At 41.5% G+C, this 13396-nt stretch overlaps 1 protein-coding gene across 3 annotated transcripts; it reads left to right on the forward strand.

Moving 5' to 3' along the window:
- Nucleotides 1–1211: 1211 nt before the first annotated feature.
- On the forward strand, nt 1212–12893 carry tmem184ba (transmembrane protein 184ba). 3 transcript variants are annotated; one of them, XM_013273453.3, is made up of 10 exons: nt 1212–1581; nt 1664–1714; nt 3264–3539; nt 4773–4938; nt 7674–7764; nt 8399–8566; nt 8846–9015; nt 9105–9299; nt 9630–9656; nt 10299–12893. In XM_013273453.3, exons 3-10 carry the CDS (start codon nt 3276–3278, stop codon nt 10526–10528), a joined length of 1311 nt encoding a protein of 436 aa, XP_013128907.1. In that variant the 5' UTR covers nt 1212–1581; nt 1664–1714; nt 3264–3275; the 3' UTR covers nt 10529–12893. The 3 variants fall into 3 exon arrangements, with proteins under 3 accessions (XP_013128907.1, XP_005448079.1, XP_013128911.1); XM_005448022.4 differs by having other exon boundaries at nt 3306–3539; XM_013273457.3 differs by lacking the exon at nt 9630–9656 and having other exon boundaries at nt 1215–1581.
- Nucleotides 12894–13396: the final 503 nt, after the last annotated feature.

Here is a 13396-nt window from a genome sequence, read left to right on the forward strand (position 1 = left end):
TTAGTTCCTCATTCAGTTTGGTTTTCCTGTTTTGTACTGTTTTGCCAATGAGTCTGAATAAAAGGCTCGCCCACTGTTAACTCCAGTCTCCACGCGTCTCCGTTTGGGTCTCCCTCTGCTCCACTCAAAATGCCACAAATCATGACACATATAGTATGTTCATTTATGGTTGATTTAGACGATTAACAGAATACCCTAACATGCAGTTCAATTTAACTCTGAAATTGTGCATGTTAGCCCCACATCAACCCTTACTGGCCCCTTCTTTTTGCTCTTCTTCCAAGTCTAACTCTCTGCTTTTGCACCTATTCATAATAAATAAGATATGAATTACTGTAGATGAAAAATAATGTTGTCAGTCAAAATAAACTTAAGGACTTCAACCAGACCTCCTGTGTTACCAAGTGGAATGTTGTTCCCAAATTTCCAGGCCTTGATAATGGATAATGAAGGTCTATGATAGGGTGTCAAATGTGGAAAAAATATTTTAGAAGTGAAAGAAAAAAAGAGGTTTATGAAATTACATAGTTATACAATTGTAAGGGAAAGATGTAAGCATATTCACTTTTTTTGGATCATTTTATTTTTAAATATGTCCACATGCACAGCTACAGCTTAAACAGGCTACTTACATATGGAATATTAATAATATTATAAAACTAACTCTGAAAGGGGTCATTCTGTCACAATATAATACTTTCACTTATACATTTTACTGACATGTACCTGTAGGGTACCATTTTGAAAGCATTTGAAGGTTTTTTTTTTAGATTATATTAATGCTACTGTGCTTAAAGTAGTTTTTCTAATCACTGCTAACTGTTGCACTTAAATGGCACCTCACTAGCCATCACTAATGCAATTGGTTAGACCTGCGCCTTTTCTGCCATGAAAAGCCTACAGAGGTCTACAGAGCAGTTTGAAAGTAAATGAAAAAGTAAAATAAAGTTGTTATACAGTGTCCGTTTCCCACACTACACAGTTTGGACAGGAAGTTGTAAATGAATAGTGACTCATTCATTATTGTGTGGGAGCACCTTTGTTTGTGCAGCACCCACACTTTCACTGCTGCTGGTCTCTGGACCAAGAATAGAACCGCGCAAGCTCAGTGTTAAGGAGAAAACCCCGCCCCTTTCCGGATAATTAAAAAGTAGTCGGTAGGTGATTGGCTGCGTTGGCCCGTCCTCGCGGAGTAGGCGGGACTGTGCGATCTGCAGTTAATCCGACAGGGATTGGACTGGAGCTGGATCTTGAGCGCAGACAGAGAAGCGGAGGGGAGTGTCTGAGTTTACCGCTCTAACTCCTGAAACACCGATAAAACTAGGTGGACGCTAGGTGTTATAAATGGATAGGAGCAACAGAAAGATAGAGTAGAAGTTGTGTAACATGACAGACAAACTTTAGAGGTGAGTTTTTGGGGTGAGACGCTGAGGGTTAACGGCGCGGTCCACCGACGACTCAACATGGATGTCCGGGGAGCAACGGTGCTGCTTTGAGAAGGAATTAAGGCCGTTTGTGGGTTATTTCTAGCCGAAGATTTTTTTGTGTGTGACGGAGCTGAGGAGGATTTTAAATCAGCGGGTGAGTCTAGACTCTAAAACAAATTACAACACTTCTATTGGTACCTAATTGCTAACATAATAAAAGTGTGTGTCTGTTTCAGGTTTACAGTTCAAGTTCAGCTGTGGATTGTTGTAGCTAACATTTAGCAAAGGTGAGTCTTTTTTTTTTTTTTTTTAATCTTGTTGAAATGAATATTTTTCTTATTTCAACTTTGTAATTCATTCCTTCAGCTTGAATAAATCACAGCAGCATAATAGATGATTACTGGAGTAACTGAAAGGCACACACAGATTTTTAGCGTCGTTTTGTTTTTGAACAGTCTGTGTTGTTGTTGCCTGTATGCCTGCTGATCCAGTCTGGCTACCATGAATGATAAACATAAACTCCGTCTGCCCCCCATTGCCCCTTTCCATCTGTTGCTTTTTTCCCTGACCCCCTGCCTCTCCATATATTATTCCCGTGTGCGTGTGAGACTGCACAGACTGACCTTTTATTTATTTTCCCCTTTCAAATGGCTGGTATTATATGTGTGGCTGCTGATGCCTTCACTTCTTCTTGTTGACATATGCGGATCCCCTGCAAACCAATACAAATGGCCTGCTGTCACACACATCTTAGCCCCACATATAAACGCCTTTAAGCAGCCTAATTTTATCGACCCACTAAATTCAGTTGTTACACTTTAATGTAATTTATTTTAAGAAAGTAAATGGGAGGACTGCTGATCTGTGTGTGTGTGTGTCTGTGGGAGGAGGGGTTGTCATTATGTCAGCTTGTGTGCTGTTTGTGTCATGTGCTGCTCTGACAGACAGCACGATTAGTGAGACTGAAGGTTACCATCTCTTGCTCACAATCAGTGTCCACTTATAGCACTCACGCCTGCTGTTTTTATTTATTACCCCTGGTTCTGTCAACAATGACGTGACAACTGTCTGTCAGTGAGCAAGAACACAGACACCCCGAGAACATGCCCATGGTTCGTCAGAGCCAGCGAGCAGCTGTCCCCATCATTGGGAGCTGTTGATAGGGCTGCTCACCTTAAAATCTTTTGTTCCTATCTATCTAAATTTCCTCAGGCTGAAAGTGGTTCTTGTTCAGCTAATGATCATACATGAAAAAAATGCACCCTAAAGTGTGACATTATAAATTTTAACAAACTATTTTAGGCCCATTCGGTGTTGTTATTATGTCCAGGGTCCACATCAAGTCATATCATCAGGATTTTATTCTGAGTATGCAGTTAAATGACAGAGAAATGCAGAAACTGAAAACAATTCTCTTTAAACGTCATGTTTTGCTGTTAGTCTTTCTGTTCAAAAAACATTTTCTTACATTTTAAGCCCCGAAAGGCTTGAATGGATGATAGCTGATGAGTTTGCCTTCTGTTAACGTAAAAAACAGAGTTAAAACGCTGCTGATAGACATCGTTTTACATTGAGTTGAATGTGGGGGCCCATGAGCAAACAGTCCACACACATTCTTTACTCAGAGTGTAGAAATATTTTGACCTAGAGTTTGTCTGCATTTATTCTGAAATCTCCTCTTATCACAGATTACACATTACACTGATAACACAATGTGAAATCGACATTCCAGGTTGATGATTACTGGTGACTCTTCATACTTCATGGATTAGATCACAGTGTGATCACTGTTGGATAAGAGTTTCAACAATCTGATGTGCCTTTTATTCTGTCCAGTTTGTGATGTGAATGCTTGACCAGCATCTACGTCACTTCCAGATGTTAAAACTGTGGAGGCGAGATGTGCCGCTCTCAGAGAGGCTGAGGGAGGACTCTCCTCTTGTTCCGGTACCTGGCCCCCCACCCACGGCAGCCCCGATGGGCCCCAATATTTCATGGCTTCCTGAGGCCCCACTGCTCAGCTCGGATCTGCCTATCTTTCTGATGACTCCAGCGGCGCAGGCTGTGTCCGGCTTCTTCGTCTGGACTGCACTAATCCTCACCTGTCACCAGGTAACAGCTTCCTGGTGTAGACTGTTTATAAAAGATGTTTGGTTTTTGGAACTTGCAGGGGCCATATTTTGATTTCACGCGAGGGTGGAGTGCTTATTTATCAGCTAAGCTAGCAATAGCATGCTTAGATTAGTAAGCTGCACCCAGACACTGTAGAGGTGCTTTTGCACAGACTCAGTTAGCTATTAATTAGTGCTAAGTAACAGACTAATAATGTTAAAGTTTCATTCACAAAAAAGGAGAACAGACATCTTGGATGGGTGTTTGGTAGTATCAAGTATTCAATATTATTTATACAAAAACGGTTCAGACTTTGAGTCAGTGACTGGAATTTGCAGAGAGCTAGCAAGCTAAAGGCAACAGTTGCATGTATCAGCATCCAAATTGACTACAATAATTGAAGCCTTAATAAAGTTTAAATGGGTGAGTTATATAACAAAAAATATCTCAGTAGTTCTTATAAGAATGTTAATTGCCTATAGAGATGAAGACCGTTATTGTACCAGGCTGTGAGCAGGTGCTTAATGCTGCAAAGTTGGGATCCAATCTCAGGTGGCCATCAGGGGGACTGCAGCTTTTGGCACTTGCACATTGGCTCAGCGCTTGTCTCCATGGGCTCGTGCTTGTTTCCCAGTAGTATCAGGAGAGATAAGGCTATAAATCATCAGCTCTTCAGTTCTACTTTTACTATAATATATTGTTTGTGCTCTGCTCGAAGTGCACATGTTGGTGTTTGACCGAGCAGACGGTCTGTTCTGATGGATGTGCTCACAAAGAAGACAGACGGGTGTGTTTGTTTAATGCACAGGTGATGTGATCCAGCAAACACGCTCAGGCTGAGAGAAAGGCAGGAGTTGCTGGGCAACATCCCACGGCAGGTTTTTTGTGACACAGGGCATGAATACACATACAAAGGTGAAACTTTGTGAAACCTTGAAAGGCTTGTATAAAATCCCATTCCGGTGAGTTGAGCTCAGGGGATGTATTGATTAGTGAGGTCAGTGACATGGACCGACTCATGAGATAGAAAAAAGGCATAAATGACTCATAATAAACAAATCTGAATGGAGGATCTACGTAACAGCAGATGATGCTCATAAAACCTCTGCTCAATCCTGAGTTATAAGGACTCTCTGCTCACTTCCTATGAAATCATCCATGCCCCTCAAAGTAGACTTGTGATCATTGTAAAAAACCTGCCAGTATTCAGAAAGTCTCTTCCTTCTGTCCTAGATCTACATGCACCTGCGTTTCTATAGCTCGCCCAGGGAGCAGCGCCATATCGTACGGATCCTCTTCATTGTTCCCATCTATGCATTTGACTCCTGGCTCAGCCTCCTGTTCTTCACCAATGACCAGTACTACGTTTACTTTGACACCGTCAGAGACTGCTATGAAGGTGAGGATGTGCTGTTGACTTTATCTCATCAATGCCAAATTCAGCAGTTTTATTCCCACCTAGAAGCCATCCATGCTAAAACTCTGAGCTCTCATGACCCACTTGGCCATTTGTGTCCCATTAACAGAACTCTCTGATTTAAATCCTTTTCACATCTTTGCAGGCAGCTTTTCCAGTTGAGTTGCTGAAACACATTGTGGTCAGATTAGAGTGGAAATGAATAGTCTGCTCCGTCATCCTTAACAGATTATCTACCACTACAAGTCAATGTTTATTTTGTAAAGTACCCTCTCACCCTTATTAGATTCTTGCCTTTTCTGCATTATATTTTTGCTGTGTCTCAGCCATTTTGATTTGGGCATAATTTTCTGGTTGGATTTGGACAGCTGGCTCTGAGAGGAAACATGACTCCAGTCTGAGTAGAGACAGGATGAGTTTAATGATCACTAAAAATGGAGTTAATAAAAAATCTGGGCTCTGTTTTTTTTTTGTTTTGTTTTTTTTTGGAGATGGTGAGCTGGCGGCTTCTCTGCTAATGGTAACTCAAACAAAACAGATTCCAACCGACGCGTTGGATCCTGCTCTATTCAAGTCAGGAATTGTCAGAAGACGGTGAAAGGAAGTCGAATGCCTCCGCTCCTCAGTCTCTGAGTTTAGTTGTCACGATAAAGCTAAAAATGATCTTCTTATTGTGACGCTGGGCTCACACGTCGTGTCCTGTGTTGGCGAACTGATGACGTCGCATGCTTTTGAATGTGAACTGACGGGGATCTCTATGTTTGGTTTTGCTTTTGGCAGGAAGTATTATGTTCGTCATGTTGCTTCGTCATACATATGGCTCACCTCCTCCGTCTCCGCGCTCTTGTCCAAGTCTTCCCTTTAGCATTTCTCTTCCTCCACTCGTCAGCCCTCATCTTCCCATAATGCCGCTGAGCCCTGCCCAGATCTTTTCCTCGGCGAGGACCGACTTGTTGCATGGCAACCCCGCTCACAAATTTCCCTCATCAACCAGATTGGCTGCATCTGATAATGAGTTTATCTCAACCAAACTTGCTGCAAACTTGCTCCTACTGTTCTCATTGTATGTCAGCCTACTGTATCACCATGGCAACTAGTGCTTGCAGGCGGGGGTCCTTGGGGAAAAGTGAAAGAACATAATGGTAAACAGCCAAGACACAAGCAGAGCTGCTGGAAGCAGATGAACCAGTTCTCATCACTCAGCTCTGTGGACGAGCTTTTTGTGTTTGGCATGTGTGGCATCTTATTACCTGAGTATTGTCTGACAGGTGTCTGACGTCAGACGCAGATAGAAAGCAGTGGGAAAGTTGTAGAGAGAGTTTGGGTGGAGTTAAAAACAGAGCGAGAAAATATGCAGTGATAACACAGCTGCAAAGAGCTGATGCAATATAGTCACTGTCAGCAGTACAGAGACTCCTGTGTTATGGCACAATGCTTGCACGTGCACAGTGCTTCTGTGAACCTCCCATGCACAAACTTGGCACACACCCAGGATATGTTACATTTTCACACTTCACAGTGAATTGATGCACAGTCACTACCCTTGTCTTTATTTTGATTCAGTTTAATTCATTTTCATCTTATGCATTTAGTTCACAAAAGTTATCTAAGAGTGGATTTTCCTTGCATGCATGCAAACACACCCCTGCAAGAGTGCGTGTATGCACGCAGGACTGGAAGGTCCTCGGGGGTTAATGGGATTAGCACTGTTGTGTTTTTTATGAGGCTCCTGATGTGTAACACCTTCTCACTGAAGCAGCACAGAGGAGAGAAAATAGGCGGGTGAACATTTATTAGCTAGTGAAAGAAATAAAACTTAATTTTTAATATCTAAAGAATGAACTAAAGGTCACGTTCTGTCAGGTTACATGAATTTTTCCATGTCTTTTTGCATTGTTCTTTGCCAGTAGAGTAGCACTGCATTTGATCTGAACATAAGTAGCGCTTGCTTTCTAATACTAAATATAAACATGTTTGTGATTGTGTAAAGGTCACACTTTAGTAGAGATTTATAAACAGCTGCTTCCCCCTTTCTTACAGTGAAATATTATTATGCCTTATGTCCCTCTGACAGTATAAAAATAATTTCTTATGATTACATCAAGTGTGGTCAGCTGTTGTTTTTGAGCTGCACCTCAGTTTTAATTGTGCTGTATATTTCCGTTCGCATGATAAAAAAGTGTGACAGGAAGTGATGTGTTTGTTATTGTGTGACTGCTGGGAGGACTGTGAGTAATCGAGTGAGTTACTGCTGATTTTTTTTTTTTTTTTTAAGTCTGCTGTGAAAAATATGGACTATTTTCTGACAATTTGAACTCTGTATTGTGAAATGTTTAGTTGTTTATATACATATAAAACAAATGGAGCCAGATCTGTAATCAAACATGTTTAGAAAGTCTTAATATGTTTGTTATAACATTAACAGTTTCAGTGAACAGGCTCCAGTAATGGAGGACAACACAGACTTAGAAAATCAATTGTAAAATCGATTGAATGATGGCTCATTTCCAGTAAGCTGCGGCCCTTAGATTTCTGGTATTGTGCATGTTGGTTCACTGTCACACTGTCATGACTTCTGGGAGACTTGAATGTGTCAATGATGCCATCATTTGTTATTTCAAGTTTCCTACAGTGGTTTGATAAGAGATTTTCCAAAAACTATCACATATGTAGCAATTATAACCAAATCAGCTTTTTTTCCCCCTGTGTCTCTTCAGCATTTGTTATTTACAACTTCCTGAGTCTGTGCTATGAATACTTGGGAGGAGAAAGCGCCATCATGGCTGAGATCAGAGGGAAACCAATAGAGTAAGTTCAGCCTAAAAGGCCTTTAAAGTGAACCTTATGCTTTCCTTTTGTTCCACTGGTGTGAACTTGTATTAAACATGGGCAAAGTTTAAAATAATCAGGGTGTGTGTACAAATAATCCCTGTAAGTCCCTAAAAGCTCAGGCTTCAGACTCTAAATGGTGTATTTCAGATGTTGTTGTTTTTTCCTGCTGTGTATGAAGAGCAGCCAATCAGCAGAAAGTTGTCCTGAAACAGCTTGTTCAGTCAGACAGTGAACAGACGGACCCCACCGAGGCCTATTAGAAGATAAATATGGATTATTTTGAACTGTGTGTGAAGCAAAGGTGCTCTAGTCAAGTCCAAGAATGAAGTTATGCAGCTGAAAAAGAGCTTTTTTTTAAATTTTTTGAATGGATTAAATTTAATTTAACCAGGAAGTGAAACTGGTGAGAACATGCAGTGTGCACACAGAAAGGCTTTAGCAGGACCTCATCTTCCTGTGGGGTAACAGTGCTAACCACTGAGCCACCCATGGTGTAGCCATAATAAGTCCGCTTTAAACAGTTTGTTTTCATGACATGGACTCTTCTTTTTAAAAAATACAAACTATTGCTCAACATGTTTTCCTTTTCCCTGATGTTTGACTCCATCAGGTCCAGCTGTATGTACGGTACCTGCTGTCTGAGGGGAAAGGCCTACTCCATTGGCTTCTTGCGATTTTGCAAGCAGGCCACTTTGCAATTCTGTGTGGTTAAACCGCTCATGGCTGTCATCACCGTCATCCTGCAGGCCTACGGCAAATACAAGGATGGAGACTTTAAGTAAGTGCTGCAGACAGGAAGAAGGTTGCCAGCTAAAAACTCCACGAGCTCGTGGGTTGGTGGTGTACTTGGTGGTGTATATCTGTGAGAATCCAGGCGTTTTCAGGCGTTTCACAGCTTCCACAACATGAGAATTACCACTTTAATTTCTAGATTAATTGAACACTTCAGACTTTAATCTCTAATGGGAGCTTTCAACAACCACAAAAGGTAGTCAGAACTAACCCCAAACACAAACCAGCATCATTAATGCAGTTTTATCTGATCTTCACTCTGCAGTGTTGCCAGCGGTTACCTGTACGTGACCATCATCTACAACATCTCCGTCAGCTTGTCGCTGTACGCCCTCTTCCTGTTCTACTTCGCCACCAGGGAGCTGCTGAGCCCTTACAGCCCCATGCTCAAGTTTTTCATGGTCAAGTCGGTCATCTTCCTCTCCTTCTGGCAGGGTAAGTCAGCGCGGCACAAGACCCCACACAACGTTTGTTATGAAAACAGGTGGAGTGACAGCTTCCTGTGCTTATTTATTTGTGGTCAGGTATGCTGCTGGCCATCCTGGAGAAATGTGGCGCCATCCCTCAGATCAACTCAGTGGAAGTGTCCGTTGGCGAAGGAACAGTCGCCGCCGGTTACCAGAACTTCATCATATGCATCGAGATGTTTTTTGCGGCGCTGGCCCTGCGGCACGCTTTCACATACAGCGTGTACAAGGACAAAAGTCTCGATTTAACAGGTGAGAAGGAAGGCGGGGAAAGAAGGGAGGAAGGAAACAGGGGGATTCAACACATCTGTCGTAAAACGTTTACAGTCTTAAAAAAGAATTGAAAAACAGTCTTTCACTTCGTGTTTGTCCTCCATCTCATTTCCATTTGTTTCAATGCATATTTCCTCATTTATCCTCCATTTTTTTTTCTTTTTCTTTTTTTTTTTTTACTACTTCCTTAATTTTTTCGTCTTCGCCTTTATTTTTCACCTCCCGATATCCCATTTCTCATTTTCTACTTGCCTGTTTCTACATATCTATCTTCTTTTTTTATCTTCTCTTCTCTGCTGCACTCTAAAGGACCTGTTCCTACATACGGACAGTTTGGTAGGTTGAACACCGCCCTTGTGCGTTTTCACACTGCTGCTATTTCTATTTTGATTTGTTGAGCTGCATTAAGCCAGCAGTTTCTGTTCTCTCTCTCTCTTTCTCTTTTTTTTAAAATCTCATATTTCAATTCAGTTTTGGTTCTTGTGCTGACATTTGCTAAAGCCCCCCCAACCTTTCTCTTTCTCCCTTTATGCAGTTCTCCCTGTTTTACTTCCTTTTAAATCACTGTGAACCCCTTTTCTTGCCTCCTCTCTAAATCTCATCCACAATTGCCCCCCGTCCCTTTCCCTCACTCATTCCTTCTTCTTACATCCTCTAAATCACTGATGCCCTTTTCCTTTTTCTCCCAGACTTTTCCCTTGTCTTAAATCAGTCCTCTTTCTGTTTTTGACTCTTTTATCTCTCTTCCTTTCCCTTCTCTCTCTCTCTCTCTCTCTCTCTCTCTCTCTCTCTCTCTCTCTCTCTCTCTCTCTCTCTCTCTCTCTCTCTCTGCTTAAACATTATAAATCCACTTTCTTTTAATGCTTATCCTCCCACCGTCCTTCTTTTTCTTTTTTCTTTTTTTTTCACCTGCATCCACTCTCTCTATTTTTCACCCCAGCTTTTGGCCTCTAACCCTTTTCTACGGCTCTCCTGTAGGCCGCTGCGCCCCCATGAAGAGCATCTCCAGTAGCCTTAAGGAGACAATGAACCCGGGCGACATGGTCCAGGACGCCATCCACAACTTCTCCCCGGCCTACCAGCAGTACACCCAGCAGTCCACGCTGGAGCAGGTGGCGCCACCGCCGGTCTCCCGTGCCCACAGTGCCGTCAGCGGCCGCGGGGACACAGAGAAAACGCTGCTGCTCAGCTCAGACGACGAATTCTAGAACAGAACAAGTCAAAAGCGGGCGAAACTTGACATTAGACTGATGTTTTAACAGCTGTTGGTACTCTGCTCTCTGCAGCCGATCCCCCTCAGTGTACGAATCAGTAGTTGCTTGTTTGTTTTTGTTTCCCCGGTTTTACGGCTGATCAAAAAATGCAGGGGCCCGCCTTTCCCAAGGGTCACAAGTGGGAACACGGTTGAGTTGTGAGTCACACTTTCAGATAATGACTCATAGCTTTGGAACAAAAAGTGGAAAAAAGCTGCATTTCTTTTTTTTCCTCTCTCTCTCTCTCTCTCGCTCTCTCTCTCTCTCTCTCTCTCTCTCTCTCTCTCTCTCTCTCTCTCTCTCTCTCTCTCTCTCTTCAGCACAGTCCTGTTTCCCCTCCCTTGTGTTTAGCAGCGGAGCTGTAATCTTCATTGGTGTGTTGCTATTTATTTGTTCAGATTCACATTTTGAAAGCGTGGCAGTTTCAGGTAGTCTTTGGCAGTGTTTACCAAGGTTTCTTGTTTAGACATAGTTCATAAACTTGAAAGAACATTTAGTCAAGACATTGACTGGTTGGTCAAAGTGCTTTAAAGCAGTTTTCAGTGTTGTGGAGGTCTTAGTAGTGGGGGGTGAGAGACCCTGTGCAGCAGTTGGTGATGCATTTAAAGGGAAAGCAAGTCAAAAACAGGAGTTAATAAACACAACACATGGATCAATGTTGTTATTGATATTGCAGAGGGGGAGGAAGAGCAGCTCATAGATTACAGAGTGCATCTGTGGCTGTGGCAGCAGAGCCGGTCGGGATTACACTTGTGTAATTGGGGCGTTATTTGAATGGCCGGGATTAAAGCTTCTGCTTCACTCTGATAGTAAGACCTCTCCAGCCGCAATGTAGGTTAAATGGATTGAGGAGAAAACAGAAGAGGAATATAGGCTAAAGCTAACTTTAGATGCCTTTTCTCGTTACTGGAGCTTTGTCGAAGCTGGGTGTACTGTAGTTCACGCTCAGGGGCGAACAGAAGTTTCAATTCTACTCTTAGCTAGGTGTTGTGCTGTGATTTTTGAAAAGAGGATACATTTGAATTTGATAAGATATCTGAAAAGATATGGCAACTAAGGCAAGGAGTGTGTGGGTAACTGCCTGTGTGGCAGTTAGCTTTGCAGGGATTTAATAAAACATTTTAGCGTGTGCCTACACAGCTGTTAAATGACAGTACATCATTCTGAGTGCTGTCACAACCTTAATGGACATCATGCCTCCAGCTGACAGAGCCAACGTACAACTCTCATCTCATCAGATTTCAGTATTGTGATTAGTTTATCTTTCTTCATCTTGACCACATGTGGGTCATAAATGTTGCTGTTGTTGACATTGCTGCGTTTCTTTGAGTTGGATTCACTTTTATTCTTCCAGTCAGTCTTTTTTTAGTTTTTGGTGTAAGTTTACCGCAGTCTAAGCTGTTCTTCTTTTTTTTTTTTTTAAATTTATTTGTAACTGGATTTCTTGAGTCATCTGAATGACTCATACGAACCTGCCAACATATTTACTTCTACTTTCACTGCTTTGCTGCAGCACTGTCTCTACACCAGGGGGCCACAGGGAGCACGTTTGGAGCCAGTTGTAGGTCCTAAACATACAGTCAGAGCTTGAAGCATATTTTTAATGCACCAAGAAAATGCTTGTCACTTTTTTTATGTCTTTTTAGGACTGTCTTCTATTTTCATTGGAAAGCAGAAATGTGTCCCATGTTCAGACAGTGGTTACGTTTGTTTTTTTGTTTTTTGTTTTTCTTCATTTAAAAAAAAAAAAAATGTTGTGCTTCTGCCTGAGACATTATTAGTTCTAAATAGGAGAGAAGCCACGTTGTGCGTGCAGGAGCAGCCTCTTATTTATAGACACTTTAAAAACGGGGTTATTTTTAGCGATGATGACACTGAGGTTGCACTGCAGCTCCTACTGACAGGTTGCTTGCGTGGCATTAAATTAACTCTGTTTAAAAGCAAAGCAGACAGTATGCCGATTTGCACTTTCAATGCCATAATTCACCCTTGTACTCCTCATCTTTGTCTGCAGCCATGCTGTTTGCTGCAGTGTGAGTTGTTCTTATGTGGGGAAAAAAATGTTTGTTGTAGACTAATGTTGCACATAAAGTACATGAAAGTTTTAAGTGCTATCTACAGGAGTAAATGTACGTTTAAATAATCATATATACTGTATAGATTGATCACAGGAGAAACAAAGGCCTAGTTTTTTTTTTACAACTTTTGTTTCATTGTTTTTTTGGTTTCTAGTTCTTTGTATATTATAATGCTGCTCACAATGCTTCTGTGTCACGTTAGATGGAAAACCATGAAAACAAAATTAAAGATATTTACTGTTTTTTTTTGTGTGTCAAATTCACATCATTTTCCTCTAATGTGCATTAAAAATGACATGTATGATTCAAATATGTTGCCAAGGAAGGGATAATGAAAATGTTAATGAGTTGCATGTTAGGAAATGGTGTTTTTGGAGCTCAGCTTGTTAAGACTAGTTAACCCCTTTACCTGCTTCTATTTCAAAATTACATTAAGCATTGAAGTTACATTTAAAGGCATTCATATATTATAACAAGTTATTCCTTTCACCATCTGCTGGGAATGTATGCACCAGAGGAGCAGTCTTTGCAGATCATCTGCTAGAAAGTAAGGTATTTGCCCTGTGATGCTAATTGTCTTAAAATAAAATAAGCTAGGACAACAAAGTAAATGCTCTTCGGCAGCGAACATATATTACACACGACCTCCATCTTCAATTCACTTTTCTTTTTAGGTCACCACTTCCTGTTACAGTTAAGACTTTACAATATCAAAGAACGCTACCTGATGATCCCCCAAACACTC

This window comes from Oreochromis niloticus, linkage group LG8, assembly GCF_001858045.2.
Source record: "Oreochromis niloticus isolate F11D_XX linkage group LG8, O_niloticus_UMD_NMBU, whole genome shotgun sequence".
In the NCBI taxonomy this organism is placed as follows: domain Eukaryota; kingdom Metazoa; phylum Chordata; class Actinopteri; order Cichliformes; family Cichlidae; genus Oreochromis; species Oreochromis niloticus.